The sequence below is a fragment of the Prionailurus viverrinus genome, unplaced genomic scaffold (genome assembly GCF_022837055.1).
Source record: "Prionailurus viverrinus isolate Anna unplaced genomic scaffold, UM_Priviv_1.0 scaffold_64, whole genome shotgun sequence".
In the NCBI taxonomy this organism is placed as follows: Eukaryota; Metazoa; Chordata; class Mammalia; order Carnivora; family Felidae; genus Prionailurus; species Prionailurus viverrinus.
The window spans coordinates 431,402-453,609 of NW_025927626.1; the positions used below are offsets into that span (position 1 = coordinate 431,402).

General features: G+C 38.5%; 1 protein-coding gene across 1 annotated transcript; it reads left to right on the forward strand.

Moving 5' to 3' along the window:
* The first annotated feature begins 13,023 nt into the window (after positions 1 to 13,023).
* Positions 13,024 to 18,421, forward strand: LOC125159833 (zinc finger X-linked protein ZXDB). Its single transcript, XM_047848502.1, has one exon. The coding sequence runs from the start codon at positions 13,101 to 13,103 to the stop codon at positions 15,525 to 15,527; it is 2,427 nt and encodes an 808-aa protein (XP_047704458.1). The 5' UTR covers positions 13,024 to 13,100; the 3' UTR covers positions 15,528 to 18,421.
* Positions 18,422 to 22,208: the final 3,787 nt, after the last annotated feature.

The following is a 22,208-nucleotide window of genomic DNA, read 5'->3' on the forward strand; positions in this document are numbered from 1 at the left end:
TTCAAGGGAACCTGGGTGGCTCAGTCAGTTAAGCATCTGACCTGCTTTCAGCTCAGGTCATCGTCTCACAGTTGTGTGAGTTCAAGGCCCATGTCAGACTCTAAGCTGACAGTGTGGAGTCTGTTTGGGATTCTCCCCCTCTCCCTCTCTCTCTGCCCCCTCTCTTTCTTTCCCTCTCACCCCCTCTCAGGATAAATAAATAAAATAAAATAAAAGAATTTTTGCATCCATATTCATCAAGATATTGGCCCATAGTTCTCTTTTTCAGTGTCTGCTTTATCTGATTTTATTTATTTATATATTTTTAAATATGTAATTTATTGTCAAATAAATTCCATACAACACCCAGTGCTCATCCCAACAGGTGCCCTCCTCCATGCCCATCACCCACTTTCCCCACTTCTTTGGAAGTGTCTATTCATGTCTTCTGCCCATTTCTTCACTGGATTACTTGTTTTTAAGGTTGTGGAGTTTCATAAGTTCTTTATAGATTTTGGATACTAACCCTTTATCTGATATACCATTTTAAAATTCCTTCTTACATTCCATTGGTTGTCTTAGTTTTGTTGATTTTTTTTTCCTTTGCTGTGCAGTATTTTTTATCTTGATGAGGTCCCAGGAGTTCGTGTTTGCTTATGTTTACCTTATCTCTGGAGACATGTCTAGTAAGAAGTTTCTGTGGCTGAGGTCAAAGAGGGTGCAGACTGTGTTTGCCTCTAGGATTTTGATGGATTCCTGCCTCACAATTAGGTATTTCCGCCATTTTGAATTTATTTTTGTGTATGGTGTAAGAAAGTGGTACAGTGTCATTCTGCATTTCACTCTGTAGTTTTCCCAGCACCATTTGCTGAAGAAGCTCTCTTTTTCCCATTGGATACTCTTTCTTCCTTTGTTGAATATTCGTTGGTCATACATTTGTAGGACCGTTTCTGGTTTCTCTATTCTGTTCCATTGATCCATGTGTCTGTTTTTGTGCCAGTACCATACTGTCTTGATGAATATAGCTTTGCAATACACCTTGCACTCTGAATCCTGATGTTTCCAGCTTTGGTTTTCTTTTTCAACATTCCTTTGGCTCTTCAGGGTCTTTTCTGATTCCATACAAATTTTAGAATTGTTTGCTCTAGCCCTGTGAAGAATGTTGATGGGTGTTTTTTTTTGATAGGGATTGCATTGAATGTGTAGATTGCCTTGGGTAGTATTGACATTTTGACAGTATTTGTTCTTTCATTCCATGAGCATGGAATGTATTTCCATTTCTTTGTGTCTTCTTCAATTTCTTCATAAGCTTTCTATAGTATTTAGTGTACAGATATTTTACCTCTTTGGTTAAGTTTATTCCAAGGTATTTTATGGTCTTTGGTACAACTGTAAATGGGGTCAATTCCTTGATTTATCTTTCTGCTGTTTCTTTATTGTTGTATAGAAATGCAACCGATTTCTGTACATTAACTTTATATCCTGCAACTTTGCTGACTTCACTTATCAGTTCTAGCAGTTTTTGGTGGAGTCTTTTGGATTTTCCATGTACAGTATCATGTAATCTGCAAAAAATGAAAATTTGAGTTCTTCTTTGCCAGTTTGTACACTTTTTATTTCTTTTTGTTATCTGATTCCTGAAGCTAGGATTTCCAGTACAGTGTTGAACGAAGGTGGTGAGTGTGGACAACCCTCTTGTCTTCCTGACCTTTGGGGAACAGCTCTCAGTTTTTCCCCATTGAGAATGATATTAGTTGTAGGTCTTTCATGTAAGGCCTATATTATGTTGAGGTATGTTCCTTCTATCCATACTTTCTTGAGGGTTTTTTATCAACTAAGGATGCTGTTTTCTGGCAAATGTTTTTTTCTGCACCTATTGACAGAATCATACAGTTCTTATCCTTTATTCTCTTAATGTGATGCATCATGTTGATTGATTTGTGAATATTGAACAGCTCTGTAGCCCAAGAATGAATCCAACTTGATCTTGGTGCATAATTCTTTTAATATACTGTTGAACTTAATTTGCTAGTATCTTGTTGAGAATTTTTGCATCCAAGTTCATCAAGGATATTGGCCTGTAATTATCCTTTTTAGTGGGTTTTTTTTTGGTCTGGTTTTGGAATCGAGGTTTTGCTGGCTTCATAGAATGAGTTGGTAAGCTTTCCTTCCATTTCTACTTTTTGGAACTATTTGAGGAGAATAGGTATTAACTATTCTTTAAATGTCTGATGTAATTCCCCTGGGAAGGCATCCGGCCGAGGATTTTTATTTGTTAGGAGATTTTTGATAGCTGATTCCATTTCTTTGCTGGTTATGGGCCTGTTAAATTTTTCTATTTATTTTTCCTGTTTGAAATTTGGTCGTGTGTAAGTGTCTAAGAATCTGACCCTTTCTTCCAGATTGTCCAGTTTGTTGGCATATAATTTTCCAAGTATTCTCTTATAATTGTTCGTATTTCTGTGGTGTTGGTTGTGATCTTTCCTCTTTCATTCATGATTTTATCTATTTGGGTCCTCTCTTCTTTTTGAGGACTCTAGCTAGGTTTTATCAATTTTGTTTATTCTTCCACAAAACCAGGTCTTAAGTTTAATTGATGTGTTCTACTGTTACTTTTGATTCTATCTCATTTATTTATGCTCTACTCTTTATTATTTTCCTTAATCTGTTGGCTTTGGGCTTTATTTACTACTAATTTTCTAGCTCTTTTATGTGTATGATTAGGTTGTATCTTTTGGACATTTCTTGCTTCTTGAGATAGACCTGAATTTCAATGTACTTTCGTATTTAGACTACCTTTGTTGAATTGCGAAGGGATTGGAGTGTCATGTTTTCATTCTCATTTCCTTCCATTTTTTTTTTAAATTTCTTCTTAATTTTCTGGATAACCCATTGATTCTTCAGTATGATGTTCTTTAACCTCTATGTATTTGAGGGCTTTCCAAATTTTTCCTTGTGGTTGATTTCAAGTTTCATAGTGTTGTGATCTGAAAATATGCATCGTATGATCTCAGTCTTTTTGTACCTTTGAAGACTGCTTAGTGACCCAGTATCTGATGTATTTTGGAGAATGTTCCATGTGCACTCAAGAAGAATGTGTGCAGCTTCAGTGTGGAACGTTCTGAATATATCTGTTAAGCCCATCTGGTCCAGTGTGTTATTCAAACCATTGTTTGAATTGTTTGAATTCCCTTGTTTATTTTCTGCTTAGATCTGTCCATTGTTGTAAGTGGCGTATTAAAATCTCCTCTTATGGTATTATTATCAATAAGTTTGCTTATGTTCATGATGAATTGATTTATATATTTGGGTGGTCAAGTTGGGGGCATAAATATTTACAATTGTTAAATGTTCTTGATGGTAAACCCATTAATTATGATATAATACCCTTATTCATCTGTTGTAACAGCCTTTGTTTTAAAATGTAGTTTGTCTGAAAGAAGTATGGCTATTCTGCCGTTCTTTTGATGTCCATTAGCATGATAGATGGTTCTGCATCTGCTCATTTCCAATCTGCAGGTGTCCTCAGGACTAAAATGAATCTCTTGTAGGCAGCATATAGGTGGATATTGTTTTTTAAATCCATTTTGCTACCTTGTATCTTTTGATTGGAGCATTTAGTCTATTTACATTCAGTGTGATTATTGGAAGATATGCATTTAGTGCCATTTTGGTATCTGTAGATTTGGTGTCTCTGGTATGTTCACTGGTCCTTTGTAGTGTTTGCTGCTTTCATATTTTTTTTTCTCCGCTCAGAGCATCCTTTATAATTTCTTTCAGGTTTGGTTTAGTGGTCATGACCTCCTTTAGTTTTCCTTTGTCTTAGTAAGTCTTTATCTATCCTTCTAATATAAATGATAGCCTTGCTGGATAAAGGATTCTTGGCTGAATATTTTTCCTTTTCAACACATTGGATATTTCTTACCACTCCTTTCTAGCCTGCCAAGTTTCTCTGGACAGGTCTGTTGCTAACCGTATGTGTCTACCTTTGTAGAATTAAGGACCTTTTGTCCTTAGCTGCTTTCAGAATTCTCTCTTTATCCTTGTATTTTACAAGTTTCACTATGATACGTCATGATGTTGGCCTGATTTTTACTTTGAAGGGAGTTTTCTGTGCCTCTTGTACTTGGATGCCTGTTTCCTTCCCCAGATTCGGGAAGTTCTCAGCTATATTTTGTTCTAGTAAACCTTATGCCTCTTATTCTTTGTATTCTTCTTCTGGAACTCCTATGATATAGCTATTGGTTTGTATTTTGGAATCACTTAGGTCTCTATGTCTCCCCTCAGGGTTGATTAATTTCCTTTCCCTCTTTTTTTCAGCTTCATTATTTTCCATTATTTTATCTTCTATATCAATTCTTCTCTCCTCTGCTTCTTCAATCCTCTCTGGCACTGTATCTAGTATTTATTTTGCATCTCAGTTATAGCATTTTAATATTCATCCTGAATAGTTCTTAGGTCTTTGATCTCTGCAACAAGGGTTTCTGTGGTGACTTTTATGCTTTTTTTCAAGCCCAGCTAGTAGTTTTATGACTGATGTTCTAAATTCTTGTTTAGATATTTTATCTATATCTGTTTTGAGCAAGTCTCTGGCTGTGATTTCTTCTTGACCTTTTATTTTGGGGAGAATTCTTGCATCTTTTCATTTGGGCTAAGTTTCTGTCTTTTGCATGTTCTAAAAGCTTGTAATATGTCCTGCATCTGAAAGTACTACTATATTAAAAAGGGGGTCTGGGGCGCCTGGGTGGCTCAGTCGGTTAAGCGTCCGACTTCGGCTCAGGTCATGATCTCGCGGTCCGTGAGTTCGAGCCCCGCGTCGGGCTCTGTGCTGACAGCTCAGAGCCTGGAGCCTGTTTCAGATTCTGTGTCTCTCTCTCTCTCTCTCTGACCCTCCCCCGTTCATGCTCTGTCTCTCTGTGTCTCAAAAATAAATAAACGTTAAAAAAATTTTAAAAAAAAAGGGGGTCATACACTGTCCAGGCGTAGAACTCCAAAAACTGTTTCTTGTGTATGCATGGTGTATGTGCACTCTGCTCTTGCATTGGCTGCTCTTTCCCACTGGTCTGTCCTCGACAGAGGTCTTCCTTGCTTGCAGTGGTGGAATGTTAGGGCCTTCAACTAGGTTTGCTTTGATTTCTTTGTTGAAGTAACCATGGGAAAAAAGGTGGGAAGTCTAATCTTATAAAAAGATAAAAGGAAAGGGGACAAAAGAAAACCATACAGAGGATAAAAAGAGTATAAGGATGATTCTAAGGAAAGAGAGAGGGGGAAAAATGGAAAAAAAATAAAGGCAGAAGAGAAATTAAAGAAAAAGAAAGGAATAAATGAGACTGACAAAAAAATTAAAAAAAGGTAAAAAGAGATGACAATAAACATTTAGAAACTATGAGGTTGATTCCAAAATAAAATAGAAAAAGAGATTTTTAAAAAAAGAAAATAAAAACAGAGACTTGTCTGTTGGTGCCTGAGGGTGGTGGCTGTGGTGGTTTGGAGGAGAGGCCAGCTGCCTTGGGTTGGACTCAGTCTTGCTGCAGTAAATAATAAGTTGGTAGGCATGGAGGGAAAGGATTTGTTGTAAGCGGGTCCTGCCTCCACTGGGGGCAACTGTGCTGCTCTTTGAAGTTCCACCATGTTGGTGTTGGGGGGAAAAGTGGCATCACCCCAATCTCTCCTTCCCAGTCCAGGGATCTCCACCCACAACATTCAGCCAGCCTTCACAGAATAGCAAAGGCAGTCAGCTCACCATGTGCCACACCTATCTTGCACCTTTTCCTTGGTGCACAGCTGGGATTCAAAGCCCAAAGTCTTAAAAGACCCAGCACAGTGCAGATCTTCTCCCTTCATCTGGAGTAGAACCTCTCCACCCTGCTGATGAAAGGCCTTTGGCTGGTACCTGTAGGATCTTTTGCCTTGGAGGGGCAATAAACCTACTTACCAGAGTACTCCAGGAAGGGTACTGTTCTCTCCCAGTGCATCCAGGAGATCACTACACCATGCTATCCACTCCAGGGCCACCTTACTTCTCCCAAGGAGTGTGAGCCATGGCTCTGCTCCAGAGAAGATCACCCACTTCCAGAACCTCAGAGTTTGAGTTCCAGAATGTGTTTTCAAAAAAAACACTCAGTACTTCATGCTTCCCAGTCTGGTCCAGAGACCCTTGCGCTAACTCAATGCCACACTTTCACAACTCCTTTCTCTTTCTCTCCCTTTTGTCTCATTGAAATGGTGTTTCCTCTCTGTGCTTATGTCATTTTGTCTCCCCCAATTCACTTCCATGAACCTTGCTCCTGCCAGGCTGTCTCCTTCCAAGTGTGGAGATCCTTCTGCCACCCTAAAGATCGATTTCCTGTGTGTTCCAAGTAATCTGACCTCAATACAGCTGTGTTTGAGGGAGGTGGGAAGCCAAGGGCCCCCCGCTTCTCTGCCATCTTAGTTTCCCTCCTTTTATAGTCAATCTAATGAAAGGTTTGTTATTTTTGTTATCTTTTCAAAGAGTGAAGTTTTCATTTATTTTGTCTTTTTTGTATTCATTTTTTTCATGCCTAACCTAATCCTTATTTCCTTCCTTTACATTAGATTTGTGTTTAATTCTTTGGTTTTTAGCTCCTTAAGTTGTAAAATGAATTTGTTGATTTGATACCTTTCTCCCTTTTAAAAGTGTTTTTTCAGTATAAATATCCCTCACTGCACTTCTTTCACTACATCCTATAAGTTTTGATATATTGTGGTTTCATAATTTGTCTAAACATATTTTTTATATTCCCTTTTGATTTGTTGCTTGGTCACTTTTTAAAAAATAAGGTGTTGTTTTATTTCCACACATCATTGAATTTTCCAGTTTTCCTTCTGCTATTGATTCCTATTTGCATTAGATTATGTTTGGAAAATATTTTTGTATGCTTTCAAACTTTTCAAATTTATTTAGTCCTGTATTATGGTATAAAATATTATGTATCCTAAAGAATGTGCACTGTGCACTTAAAAATGTGCATGTTGCTGTTACTGAGTGCAGTTTTCTCTATATGTCTGCTGAGTCTCATTGATTTATAGTGTTGTTGATATTTTCTATTCCCTTTTTGATATTTTGTCTGGTTGGTCTATCCATTACTAAAAGTTGGCTATTGAAGTACCCAACCATTATTGTAGAACTATTTCATGCTTCATTGTTTTTGAATGTTTGCTTTGTAAGTTTTGGAGTTCTGGTATTTTATGCATATATTTTTATAGCTGTCATCTTCTTGATGAATTGAAATTTTATCAATACCTAGTTCCCTTTGTTTTCTTTAATGACAGGTTTTACACTAATGTCTGATTGCCTGATATTAACATAGCCACCCCAGCTCCCTTTTGGTTACAATTTGTATAGAATATATTTTTCCATCTTTTCAATTTCAACCCATGCCCATCCTTAGATCTAAAGTGTTTCTCTTACAGACAGAATATTTTAGAATCATATTTTTTTTAAAAATCCATTCCAACCATCTTTGCCATTTGATTGAGGAGTTTAATCCATTTATATTTAAGGTATTTACTGATAGAGGACTTACTTTTGACACTTTTTTATTTGTTTTCTGTATGTCTTGTAGGATTTTGTCCTTCATTGCCACCATTGCTGCCTTCCCTTGTGTTTAATATATATATATATATATATATATATATATATATATATATATATAGTATACGTAGTATATTTACTTTCTGGTTACCAGAGAGATTATATAACAACCTGAAGTTACAATGATCTATTTTTAATTAACCCCAACATGACTTCACCTGGAAACAAAACCTCTATTGCTTACAGCTCAATCACCCCCCACTTACGGGGGATGTAATAACAACATCACAAATTACATTAGCATAGATTTATACTTATTTTAATGCATTTGTCTTTTAAATCTTGTAGAAGATAAAAAATTGGATATATAAACCAAAATTACAAATTATTGGGTTTTTAAAAATGTTTACCAGAGATCTTTTTATCTTCACATGGCCAGGAGTTATTTTCTAGGAACCTTTGATTTCAATCCGAAGGACTGCTTTTACTATTTCTTATAGAGTAGGTCTAGTGGTAGTAAAATCTCTTAGCTTTTGATTATTTGGGAATATTTTCACTTCTCTTACACTTTTGAAGGACAATTTTACTAAATACAGTAGACAGATTTTTTTTTCCTTCAGTACTTTGAATACATCATTTCACTGACTCTGGCCACCAAGTTTTATGCTGAAGATTACACTGACATTTTTATCAAAATACTGTGTACATGATGAATTGCTTATCTATAGCTGTTTATGGGAATCTCTTCCTTTGGCTTTCAACATTTTTATTATGATGTATCATAGGGTTTATCCTACTTGGATTACAATAGTCTTCTTATTATGTAGATTTCCACAAATTTGGGAATCTTTTAGCTACCACCCAGAGGGGAAGAGGAAACAGTAACTCTTGAGACAGAGGGAAATAACAGAGGGGTTTAAATATTTAGGTCATATAGCTCAGCAGCTAGAGTTGGAGTCTCTGGGTCAGAGAGCTCTGAAGGCAAGCACTGGTGTTTTATAGCCCCAGGATTTGTCTTAATTATGGATAACATATGTTGGGTGTAGTTTTATGGGGTATGCAAAGCAGGAAAATTCTAAATGGCTAAAATATGTTTATTTGGGAAATATTTAAAGCAATTAAATGTGTAAAAAAATTGAGTTTGGTGTTGGTGGGCTTTGAGCTAATGGATGTAGCCTGCTGTGAAGAAGTAAGCAACAAAGAGCTCAATCAATCTTTAACTCACTTAAATAGCTATATGCCCCTTAGTTAGCCACTCTGATTAATCTGACAGGGTCTGGGATCAGATATATAGAATTAGTAGTATTAACAGGACCTTAAGCAGCAAAGTGGAATCAATCTGCAGTGGGGACTTCAGTCATGCCCAACACTAAGGGGTTGTAGTTGAGCCAATCCCATCGGCTATCATGGTTTTCCTTAGTAAGACACAATAACTTAACTTTCTGTATTGACCTTTTTGCTTTGCCCAAGGCATTAATGCAGATATAACAGGATGTATTAGCAATTGCAAGGCTCCACCTTGCTCCACAAGCAGGAAGTCTATGACAATTCTATCATCCATAACAAGATTGACATGAATACCTTCTAAGGCCAAAGTGGAGTTTCCATAAATATTTGCAATCCTCTTATGAGCCCTTTTAGATGTAAATCGGAGTATTTTGAGGAGAGAGGAAAATTAATGCTTGGCTTCTACACAAACACAATAATGAGAGATATCCATCACCTTGGGATGGGGTAATTAATCCCTTGAATGAACTGGTGTTTTTGAGAGAAAGAGAAGTTATTTAAAGTCTGAGATCAGTGTAGAAGAGCAGAGGCCTGTCTGAAATAAAGTAGGAGCTGATGTGGACAAATTTACTGAGGGATCTCTGGAGCAGACATTTTCTAAAATCAGTAAAAAGGCTTATAATGTAGATGAAAAATAGAAAAAAAAATCAGCTGTCAGAAGTGATCAACAAATCATTGCACATGAAAAATAGAAATTAATATTCTCTACGCTGCAATCACCCCTCCTATGAGACTTTAGATTTTTGTGTTATGTGGCACTTGGTAGTGGGGACAGTTTGGTTTAAAGGACCACAAATTTATAGGCCATATACTCCGCCTTTAATGAACAAAAGTCATCCTTCTTATGCCATTTGGCATATGCCATGGGTATTTAATCTAGAAAATTAAAATTTCATAAAACATGGCAGCCTAGTTTTGGAGAATTGTTTTTCTAGTATAAATTGGTTTGTTTAAAGCAAACACTGATATATCTGGAATTTTCATTAACTTTTTAAATAAAATTTTTTCTAGATTCTCTGAAAACTCTACTTCATTGCAGGTATTTTAAATTTATTATCATTGTAAAGACTAGGTAAAATATTCAGGATCATGATTTGTCAAAAATCAAAAGATAAGTCCACCAGAATGTAAGAATTTTTTTTGAAGCATTTATGAAATATAGAGATGATATCATGGAAGTGTTTATAGAAGTAATGAAAAAGGTTTTAAATGAAGCAACTGGCTTATAAAAATTAGGGGAAGTACATGAGAAAAATAAAACAAGTTTATGATTTTTGTGGATACTTATGTATTTGTTAGGACAACCTTGGTATTGTGGTTCATATTTGAATCTGTGTAATATAAGTATCATAAGCATATGAATAAATACCTGTATAACTACACATATTGAGAGCCTAAGATAGGGAATTATTAAATGATGGTAAAATAATTTTTATCCAGCAAATAATTTGTCTTTTGCCTTTAAAACTTGATTTCTAAGGACTGGTGGTCCAAAAAAGTGCAATAGATAGTTGTGTGACTGGTTACTTTTGTGTAAAAACAAAATAAAACAAAATAAGAAAAGGGCTCATTTGTGGGCTCTTGGGCCCCAAACAGCATATAAGCCAGTGAAGAGGAAATAATGTATGAGTGAGAAACAGTATATGTGTTCATTGAGAGCATACAGGAGGCAAACATTCTAGCAAATATTAGTTTTCCTGATGAATCAAAACATCATCAAGGTCATATAAGAGCAATATCCCCCAGAGTTGGCTGGTAACCATCTGAGAGTAGGACATCTAAACATGCACTGGTTGTGTTGTCTATCCACTACAGTCAGGATTTGGATATGTTGCTAGCATTTACTTTGGACAATATCCTTTTTGGCAACTGTGTGTCAAGAACTATGAAAGGTGTAAGTTTTTACCCTATTTGTAAGCTAACAATTTGGTCTGACACAATTCCATAGGTGCTGGAAGAAGATAAAAGCACCTGAGTCAGATATAAAAAGAACTATTTACAATTGCCAAATTACGGAAGCAGCCCAAGTGTCTTTCAAATGATAAATGGATAAATAAGATGTATATATACACAGTGGAATATTATTCAGCCATAAAAAAGAAAACTTGTCATTTGAAACAACATGGAGCCAGAGAGTATAATGCTAAGTGAAACAAGTCAGACAAAGACAAATATATTATTTCATTAATATGTGGAATTTAAGAAACAAAACAAAGGAGCAAAGGGGAAAAACAGATTAAGAATATCAAGAAATAGACTTTTAATTGTAGGGGACAAAGTGATGGTTACCGGTGGGGAGGCAGTGGGGGGATGTTGGTTAAATAGGTGATGGGGATTAAGGAGTGCACTTGTCCTGATAAGCTGATGACCACTGGGTGATGTATGGAATTGTTGAACCACTATATATGATACCTGAAGCTATATAATATATAATATAACACTATATATTAAATAACTGAAATTAAAATAAAAACTTTTTAAAAAGTTTCAGATTTCACATTTATATCTCACCATTGCCAGAGTGATAGTTAAGAGAGCTGTACCAGGCAGCAGGTCCAACCAGCATTTACAAGACAAACTCCCTGTTCATACATAAGTCCTTGTGTATATGGTCTTAGAATGCCTGGGATAAGAAGCCAATCCAGTCATATGTGTGAAGAGAAAGCTGTGAGCTAATTTGTCTCATGTGGTTTCTGAGCCCACGAGTTGAATGTGCTTAAAACATTGGTAGTACTAGGAAGAGAATACAAAAGTACAAGGATGAGCAGCTTTTAAAATATTTTTCTCCTGATTTAGTGGTATCTTATTCTATGAAATACAGGCACACCAAAAGAAAAAAACATTTTAATTAAAATGTCTCACCTCAATATAAGTTACAAGTCAAAGTATTAACATTAACAGTTTTTGTTCCAAACTATTTTTCATTGCTATGTGTCTAACAAATGGCCTTGAAAGAAAGTAGAGATAGTATTTCCCTTTGCGACAGAGAGCATATTTGTGTGCTATTCAGGAACACGAACTTTGAGAAAGTTTTCTAAAAGTCCCTTTAAAACAATGGAGTTTCCTATGCTATTATGCAGATCCATTGTCTGACTATCCTATACCTGCAATGTTTCTTATCACTAGCATGGGACTTGGGGACTGAGAGTAACCAGTGTAAAAAAGTTCATGCTGCCTGCTGCAGCATGAGTAAGAGCATCAACATTAATACAATCATTAGGCATCACAGGCCAAATATATTACAGTCAGACTGGACCACCACACTGAAATGTAAGCAGGCACAATAGGCCTATTGAATATGGTCCTGTGCATTATCTCAAGAGAGTCCATCACAGTGATTTAGGGTTTAACCTTATCATATTTAATGGCTACTCCTGTCCAGAGACCTCCATGTGCTGGAGAATCTAGATTAGCTAAGGAATGGTATAAAATATGCTGTGAGATTATACATGAAATTTAACATGGTGCAAAGGTAAAGAGTTAGTTTAGGTAGTACACTGTATAGGGAGAACCCAGGAGTGGGTTGGATTCAATATAAATTGTTTCATCTTCAGGCTTTGCACTTTTACACTGAGCAGTGGTAATCTGTTTTGGCCTCACTTCTTACTCATTCTAATCTTTGCATCAGCAGGCCAAAAAAATTAACTATGAGAAAAATTTTCCTGAGGAACTTGCTCAACACAGTTCTGGATATGGAACCTGTCCAGGAAAAAAAAAAAGACATCATTTTCAGTAGAATTTGCTAGAACTATGGTAATTTAATGCTGATACATAGAGCATTGTCGCAGGAATTTTCTGTCACTGGATTAAAAATTCCAGCCATCCAACCATCCAGTACACTAATTTTAACACATGAAAAGTACTTGGTACCATGCTTAGCACTGGGAGGGGCTGGGAGTGTTTATTTTGGTATATACAGTGATGTACGAATTTAAGTTGCATTTAGTAGATAGATTCCTAGGTATTCCAGCACCATTTACCGAATGAACTATCATTTCCTCATTATCCGGCAAGACCCTGATTTCCTACAAATATTGAATGCAGAACTTATTTATGTACACCAGGCTCTGCCTCTGGACTTTCTGTTCTGTTCCAGAGACCCAGTACCAGAATATTTAAATAACTGTGTCGTTAAACACGTTTTAATATCTGATAGGGCCAGTTTCTGCGCACTGCACATTTTTTTTTTCCTTTCAGGAACATGTTCAGGCCCGCGGCAGGGGGCGGGGTCACGCCTCCTCCTCTGCTCTGGTTCCCGCGGAGCCAAAGGAACACGGAGATGGAAAGCCCAAGGCTGCTCCCGGCTACCGGGACGCGACAGAGCGGCGGTGCTGGCATCCCTGCGGGCGGCAGCCGGGTCCACGGAAGCCCTGACCCGCGGGCTGGCCAGGTCCCCGCGCGCCGACTCGTGCTGCTCCGGGGCCTCCAAGATGGCGGGCCCGGGAGGCGGCGCGAGGAGGCCCGCGCGGCCTCACGGGGCCCAGGCCCCAGCCCGTTGGCGACCAGGCCTGATTACGCTGGCGGCGGTGGCGACAGCGGCGACGGCGGTGGCAGCGACTTTTTCCTGGTGCTGCTGGACCCAGTGGGTGGTGATGTGGAGACCTCGGAAGCCCGCCAGGCCTCAGGGCCTGTAGGAAGGGAGGAGGCCCAGTCTGGCCCACAGCTCCAGAAGGGTGAGAGTGGCGCGAATCCCGCGGGCTTCATGGCGCTGGGTCCCTGTAGTCTGTCCGCGGTTCCAACACCAGTCTCGGCCCCTGCCCCAGGCCCGGGACCCGCCGCCACCTTCGCGGGCACCGTCACCATCCACAACCAAAACCTGCTTTTGCGCTTTGAGAATGGTGTCCTCACCCTTGCCACGCCCCCGCCGCCAGCCTGGGAGCCTGGGGTCGCGCCTGCCCCTCAGCCCGGGGGTCTGATGGCTCACCAAGCGGGGATCCCACACGCAGCGCAGCCCAGCGACTGCCCCGAGCTGCCGCCCGACCTCCTGCTGGCCGAACCGGCTGAACCGGCGCCTGCCCCGGCGCCTGAGGAGGAGGCAGAGAGCCAGCTCGCAGCAGCCGAGAGCCCCCGCAGGCCGCTGGGCCCGGGCCCGGGGGTGGTGCTGTACCTGTGTCCCGAGGCCCAGTGCGGACAAACCTTTGCCAAGAAGCACCAGCTGAAGGTGCACCTGCTGACTCACAGCAGCAGCCAGGGCCAGCGGCCCTTCAAGTGCCCCCTGGGCGGCTGCGGCTGGACTTTCACCACCTCCTACAAGCTCAAGAGGCACCTGCAGTCTCACGACAAACTTCGGCCCTTTGGCTGCCCTGCGGAGGGCTGTGGCAAGAGCTTCACCACAGTGTATAACCTTAAGGCACACATGAAGGGCCATGAGCAGGAGAACTCATTCAAGTGCGAAGTGTGCGAGGAGAGCTTCCCTACACAGGCCAAACTCAGCGCCCACCAACGCAGCCATTTCGAGCCCGAGAGGCCCTATCAGTGCGCGTTTTCCGGCTGCAAGAAGACGTTTATCACAGTGAGTGCCCTGTTTTCCCACAACCGTGCCCACTTCAGGGAACAGGAACTCTTCTCCTGCTCTTTTCCTGGATGCAGCAAACAGTACGACAAGGCTTGTCGCCTGAAAATTCACCTGCGGAGCCACACAGGTGAGAGACCTTTCCTTTGTGACTTTGACGGCTGTGGCTGGAACTTCACCAGCATGTCCAAACTCTTAAGGCACAAAAGGAAGCACGATGATGACCGGAGGTTCATGTGTCCTGTGGAAGGCTGTGGGAAATCTTTCACGAGGGCCGAGCACCTGAAAGGCCACAGCATAACCCACCTGGGCACAAAGCCTTTTGTGTGCCCTGTGGAAGGCTGCTGTGCCAGGTTCTCTGCTCGCAGTAGTCTCTACATTCACTCCAAGAAACACTTGCAGGATGTGGACACTTGGAAAAGCCGTTGCCCAGTCTCTACTTGTAATAAACTTTTCACATCCAAGCACAGCATGAAGACCCACATGGCCAAAAGGCACAACCTCAGCCAGGATCTCTTAGCTCAGCTGGAAGCTGCAAATTCTCTTACACCCAGCAGTGAACTTACCAGCCAGGGACAGAGTGATCTCAATGATGCAGAGCTAGTGTCTCTCTTCTCTGATGTGCCTGGCAGTAGTTCTGCTGCAGTGTTGGACACAGCACTGGTGAACTCTGGAATCTTGACTATTGATGTGGCTTCTGTGAGTTCAACTCTGGCAGGGAACCTCCCTGCTAATAATAATAATTCCTTAGGGCAGGCTGTGGACCCTCGGACCTTGATGGCCACCAGTGACCTTCCCCAAAGTCTGGATACCTCTCTCTTTTTTGGAACAACAGCCTCTGGTTTTCAGCAGGGTCCCTTAGATATGGATGATGCCTCAAGTCTAAGTGTGGGGCCATTGGCATCTCTGGGCCCTTTGGCTATGAAAAACTCGAGTCAAGAACCCCAAGCTTTGACGCCCAGCAGCAAGCTAACAGTGGACACAGATGCTCTGACTCCTTCCAGCACCCTTTGTGAAAACAGTGTCTCAGAACTACTGACGCCAACCAAAGCAGAATGGAATGTACATCCTGACTCTGACTTCTTTGGACAGGAGGAAGAAACCCAGTTTGGATTTTCCAATCCAGCAGGAAACCATGGTTCTCAGAAAGAAACAGATCTTATCACAGTGACTGGCAGCTCATTTTTGGTATGAACTATTAATTCCTTGCCACATGGCTTACTTTTGTTAATTACACTCAATTTTAAGGATATTCTGGACTAAATGTTTAAATGCAGTCATTTCCCATAGGTTTGAAAAAGAACAAAGTCCTGGGCAATGAGTCTGAAGATTTAAATTATGATCTTGACTCATGTCAAGTTGTGTGACCCTGAGCAAGTCACTTAACCTATCTGAGCCTTAATTTGCTTATTTATAAAATGAGGTGGTTTAAATAGATTGTTTCTAAGGTATTTTTAACTCTGTGATTCCTTGATAATAAGCTATTTCCTTGGAAAAAAATTAGGACATTTTTTAGTGATGGTGTTGCATGTGCTTTTTTTTTTCCAAACGTACATAATGGTACACGAAGCAGCCATATGTTTTGCACCCAAAATCAACTATTATTTATTCACAGTTTTGTTTATCTAATTTTCACTCTAACCCTTTTCAAGAAATATTTTGTAATAAATACCAGATATTACATCATTTCAATCATAATTATTCTATATATAGTTCTATAAAGGATGGGCTCTTTTGGAAAAAATTACAATTCCATTATCATACTTATAGTTAACAATAACTCCTTAATACCAATAAATATCTAGTCAGATTCCAATTTGCAGTTGTCCCATAAATATTTATTTTAATATTTTTAATATAGGATTCCAGTAAATCTCTTCTGTGTCTTTTTAATTTGTGTTTCCCCTTTGTCTCTTAACTTGCATAGATTGTTTTGCATGTAGCATTTGCCACAATCTTAAATTTTTGTGATTACATCCTGGTGTTAAGTTCTTCTATCCTCTGTTTCCTGAATTTGGTCATTGGATCTAGAGACTTGATCAGATTGGAAATGGGATTTTCGGGGCAGGAATATTTCCTAGGTTGTGTTGTGTTCTTTTTTCAGGTAGTACATAATGTCTGGTTCTCTCTTTGTGATATCTGCAGTTGCTGCTGATGAATGAATTTATTCATGATTACCTGTGTTTCTGATATCATGGATTGTTTTTTGTAGAATTACTAGTAGTGGAGGAGGAAATGCTGTTTAAGGCATTTATAAAAGTTTAATAGAAATATTTAATTCAGGAATATTTTCTTAAACAGTGATATAATTAACAAGAAAAAGGCTAATAAAAAAAATGTTGGCTGTTCTCCCCATTTATATAACTTCCTGACCTTTTTAAATGAGGGCAGGATTTGTTTTTGTTGAAATTGCCAGCCTGAATTTTGACATGAAACAAACCCAGGGTCAAATTTGTGTGGGATAAGTGGCCTTGTTAACTAAGCCTCAGTTTCATAGCCATCAAATGATCATAGTAATGCATACACATAACTAACATACTTTAGAATATTCTTCTTTTCAAGTTTTTAATATGTAAGGAAAAGTATTATGTGCTTTGGCATATTCTGAGGAATTTATATAATTTTTTACCCTGTCAGGCCTCCCTACTCTAAGGGAGAAATTGAGATAATTTAATCCTATTCATGTTAGGCAATAAATTTTCTGAGGTTTAGCGTGAGACAGGATAGGGAATGTCTTTATTTTCTCCCCTGAATAATTACCCCCTACTCGCAGGAATTTCTGTGGGGAAATTGCAGGAGAGGAGACATTGCTCACAGGTATATCTGCATCCCTTTCCGTTAGACGAGTTTGTCACCATCTTTGTGCTGCTTCCAAAGTCAGACTTCACTGTGATTATGGAGCCTGCTATTGTATGAAGCTCTGATAATGGAATAGAGAAGGTTTCTTTCCCTCTGTGGTCTGGAGAGCTCATTGTTTGCATTTTCTCAGATTTGGAAAGATAGAATGAATCTGAATATTGTGTAAACTGTCTTATATGAGTGCAGCTTTTGAATTTTGTGGAACAAAATTCAGAACAACCCTGTAGTTTTGGCAAAGTCTGTGCTGTGTCTCATGACAATTTAGCCAGCTTACATTCCAAATGGGCTTTGGCTAGTGACTGACAGTTGTATACATAGCTTAAAACAAAGAGAAATTATTTTCACCTCTCCTTTTCCATTCATCCAACTTCCACGATTCATTCCATTTGATTTCTGTTACTTTCTGCTTAACTTTGTCCACACTCCATTCCCATGCACGTGCATTCCAGTCCTTGCTATGCCTTTCTTTTTTAATTTTTTAATGGATATATCTTTTCCTACCACTGTTTTCTCATCTTAGAAAATACTGTGTGTGTATGTATGTATATATGACTCAGATGATAAATGAGATTATATATTGTTCAGATGGAAGTAGATTTCTGTTTAATTGTTTTCCTTTTTAAAAAGTTTTTGCCACAGAGTTCTCCTAACTAATATTCTCTTATTTGCTCTAGTGTACCAGTCCAGTAGTGTTTGCACATGTCTGTGGATGACAGTTATTGTAGCACTTTGGCAGTGCACTAAAAACTTGCCACTTTGAAATGTTTCTGTACTGTGTGTGGGTATATACACATACACATACACACACATATATTTTTTAAGTGGTTATATTCATTTACTGAAAAAAAGTAGGCATACTTTTGTAAATTAGAAATGCTCAAAATTGTCTACTCATTCAACAATTTTCTCCCTTCACTTTGAAATATTTGTATTTATAAAGTGCATTTGAAAAATATTGTCATTTATTAAGGGTTCTTAAATAGGCCACTATTTTTCATGTATGGAAGATAAGTGTGTCAAGGATTGAAATGAATGCACACATAGCAAATATCAAATAAATTATTTAAACACCAAGAGAATTTAATACTGTGACTTTATTTTTTTAATTCCTCAAACCAACTTCCTCCTACTAAAAAGTCATAAAATATATTTTTTCTTAACCCATTGCTGGAATTTTCAAAGGACAAATGTTACTTTTCTCTAAAATAAAAGCTTTTATTTGTCCATGGGCTCAAAGAGTTTCATTAAACAATTTGTTCAAATGATTTTCCTTTCAACACCATTTTCTAGAAAAGGGGTGAACTTCTATTCATTCACAGTAAGAAATCTAATGTTTGTTGAGTGATATAAAGTTGCTATTACTCCTTATAAAATAATGGTACATGTTTTCATTTAATCCTGGTTCCTTTCTTCTTCTCTTCCTTCAATCACTAGTTTATTACAAAATCTTACCAAAAAAATTAAAATCTTGTCAATTGAAAGCAAAGTAACATGATAGTTTAAAAAGAAGCCTTCTTTTAGGAGACTCTGTTGATCATGTTGATTGTAAATTAAAGTGTATATTGTTATTAGCATTATTACAAATTAGTATAATTAATATAACACAGTGCTTGAAAACAGGAGTGAAACATGGGTAGATTTTGAAGTTTGTGTCTGTGACCTAAACTTTTCATGTTCTTACCCAGAAAATATATAAGAAGGAAATTTTTCACTGGGGATTCCATTGTATTTATTTCATATTAGCAAATATTTATTAAGCACCATTGTGCAAATACAACATAACATATTGAGGGTTCTATGATACGAGCAATATGCAACTCTTACCTTTAAGATCACAGTAGATAGGAGGAGAGAGAAAAAAACATTTATTAGAGAATTGGAGAACAGAAATGGGAAAAGTTTAATTTGGTAACAAAATGAGAAGTAAACACATACACACCACAAACCCACAGCCCACTCCACCCCTTCCCCCCCCCACCCCCCACACAGGAAGAACAATGAGGAGTTTATTCTGGGCACAGATGAAAGTTTGTGAACATGTTTTAATAGAGGAGTTAGATCATGAAAATTATGTCTTAGGTTAATGTAATGGAAGTGTACAGTATGAATTAGGTGGGAGAGACTGGAATAGAATCAGTGAGAAAGCTTTTGTAGCAATTCAGCAAGTGTGGTATGATTAAGCATAAAGCCTGGACTAGAGTGGTATCAGTGGAAAATGAGAGGTGGGAACCAATATTGAAGATGTTTTCAAGTTGAGGAAGGAATAATACTTAGCACCTCATGAGGGAGATAGATTATGATGATAGATGATAGATGATGATAGATGATAGATAACATCTGAGAGACTGAGAGAAATCAGAAATGATAACTCGGGTATCCTTGGGGAATGTAATAATGACATTTTAAAATAATTTTTTTTTGATGTTTATTTATTTTTGAGAGAGACAGAACATGAATGGGGGAGGAGCAGAGAGAGAGGGAGACACAGAATCCAAAGCAGGCTCCAGGCTCTGAGCTGTTAGAGCCCGACACTGGGCTGGAACTCATGAGCTGTGAGATCATGACCTGAGCTGAAGTCGGACGCCCAACCGGCTGAGCCACCCAGGCGCCCCTGTAATAATGACATTTTTACTAACAGAATGAGGGAAGTAAGGAAGGTCTTTTCAGAAATAAGCAGGTAAAGATGGTGTTTAAATGCTAATTGATAAATCATAGTTATTGCTGCATAAGCTATCCTTATTGTGGTTTATCCACTTTCTAGACAAAAACAGAGGGCCACTTACTCTTTCTTGGTTCCTTCAGGCATGCTCAGAATTACCTATATAGTTCTAATCTTTTTACTTCCCTTTGAATTACCAGAGGCCTCCTCATCTTGTCTTGAATGATCTAGATCTGTACTAATATGGCAACTACTAGTCATATGTGGCTATGGAGCACTTAAAATGTGGTTACTATGACAGAATGAATTTTTAATTAAATTAATTTAATTTAAATTTAAAAACTGAAACAGTTTAAAATAGTTTACTGTTAAACATAATTTTATTGTTTTAGTAGGATTAAATTTCACTTTAACCATTGACAATTTTGCATGTGAATTAAGATGTGTTTTGAAATACAAACCAGATTTTGAATGCTTAGTTTTGTTTTTTTTTTTTAATTTTTATTTTTTTAATTTATTTTTTCTTTTTTTTTTCTGAAATTTATTGACAAATTGGTTTCCATACAACACCCAGTGCTCATCCCAAAAGGTGCCCTCCTCAATACCCATCACCCACCCTCTCCTCCCTCCCACCCCCCATCAACCCTCAGTTTGTTCTCAGTTTTTAACAGTCTCTTATGCTTTGGCTCTCTCCCATTCTAACCTCTTTTTTTTTTTTTTCCTTCCCCTCCCCCATGGGTTCCTGTTAAGTTTCTCAGGATCCACATAAGAGTGAAACCATATGGTATCTGTCTTTCTCTGTATGGCTTATTTCACTTAGCATCACACTCTCCAGTTCCATCCACGTTGCTACAAAAGGCCATATTTCATTTTTTCTCATTGCCACGTAATATTCCATTGTGTATATAAACCACAATTTCTTGATCCATTCATCAGTTGATGGACATTTAGGCTCTTTCCATAATTTGGCTATTGTTGAGAGTGCTGCTATGAACATTGGGGTACAAGTGGCCCTATGCATCAGTACTCCTGTATCCCTTGGATAAATTCCTAGCAGTGCTATTGCTGGGTCATAGGGTAGGTCTATTTTTAATTTTCTGAGGAACCTCCACACTGCTTTCCAGAGCGGCTGCACCAATTTGCATTCCCACCAACAGTGCAAGAGGGTTCCCGTTTCTCCACATCCTCTCCAGCATCTATAGTCTCCTGATTTGTTCATTTTGGCCACTCTGACTGGCGTGAGGTGATACCTGAGTGTGGTTTTGATTTGTATTTCCCTGATAAGGAGCGACGCTGAACATCTTTTCATGTGCCTGTTGGCCATCCGGATGTCTTCTTTAGAGAAGTGTCTATTCATGTTTTCTGCCCATTTCTTCACTGGGTTATTTGTTTTTTGGGTGTGGAGTTTGGTGAGCTCTTTATAGATTTTGGATACTAGTTGAAGGCTTAGTTTAAAAAAAGTAGACTATTTCATGAGTTTGTGTATATTGATTACACATTGAGTAATATTTGAATTTTTCAGCTTTATTGAGGTATAATTGACCAAATTGTGAGATATTTAAGATGGGGTGCCTGGGTGGCTTGGTCGGTTAAGCGTCTGACTTTGGCTCAGGTCATGATCTCAAGGTCTGTGAGTTCGAGCCCCGCGTCGGGCTCTGTGCTGACAGCTCAGAGCCTGGAGCCTGTTTCAGATTCTGTATCTCCCTCTCTCTCTGCTCCTCCCCTGTTCATGCTCTGTCTCTCTCTGTCTCAAAAATAAACATTAAATAAAAAAAATTTTTAAATGTATATGGTGGTGGTATGTATAGATTGTGAAAGGATTCCCACTATCTAGTTAATTAACACATATATCACCTTACATATATTTTTAATGAGAAAATTGTATTTTAAATATATTTACTTAAAATGTAATATTAAAATTAAGTTTACCAGTTTTTTTTTTAATTTTTTTTTCAACGTTTTTATTTATTTTTGGGACAGAGAGAGACAGAGCATGAACGGGGGAGGGGCAGAGAGAGAGGGAGACACAGAATCGGAAACAGGCTCCAGGCTCCGAGCCATCAGCCCAGAGCCTGACGCGGGGCTCGAACTCACGGACCGGGAGATCGTGACCTGGCTGAAGTCGGACGCTTAACCGACTGCGCCACCCAGGCGCCCCTAAGTTTACCAGTTTTTTAATATGCCTATAGAAAATTTTAAATTACACACATTGTCACAATTATTTTAGAAATTACAAATTACACATATTGCTCTTGTTATATTCCTATTGGACAACCTCAGTCTGGATGCTATATTACCTCTCCAGACTACTCTGCATCAAAATGACCTATGCTGTCTCCTCTGTCCATAAAGTTTCT

Excerpts from the sequence above, each read along its gene's own strand:
- LOC125159833 (XM_047848502.1), top strand. The coding sequence starts at position 13,101 with ATGGAAAGCCCAAGGCTGCTCCCGGCTACCGGGACGCGACAGAGCGGC.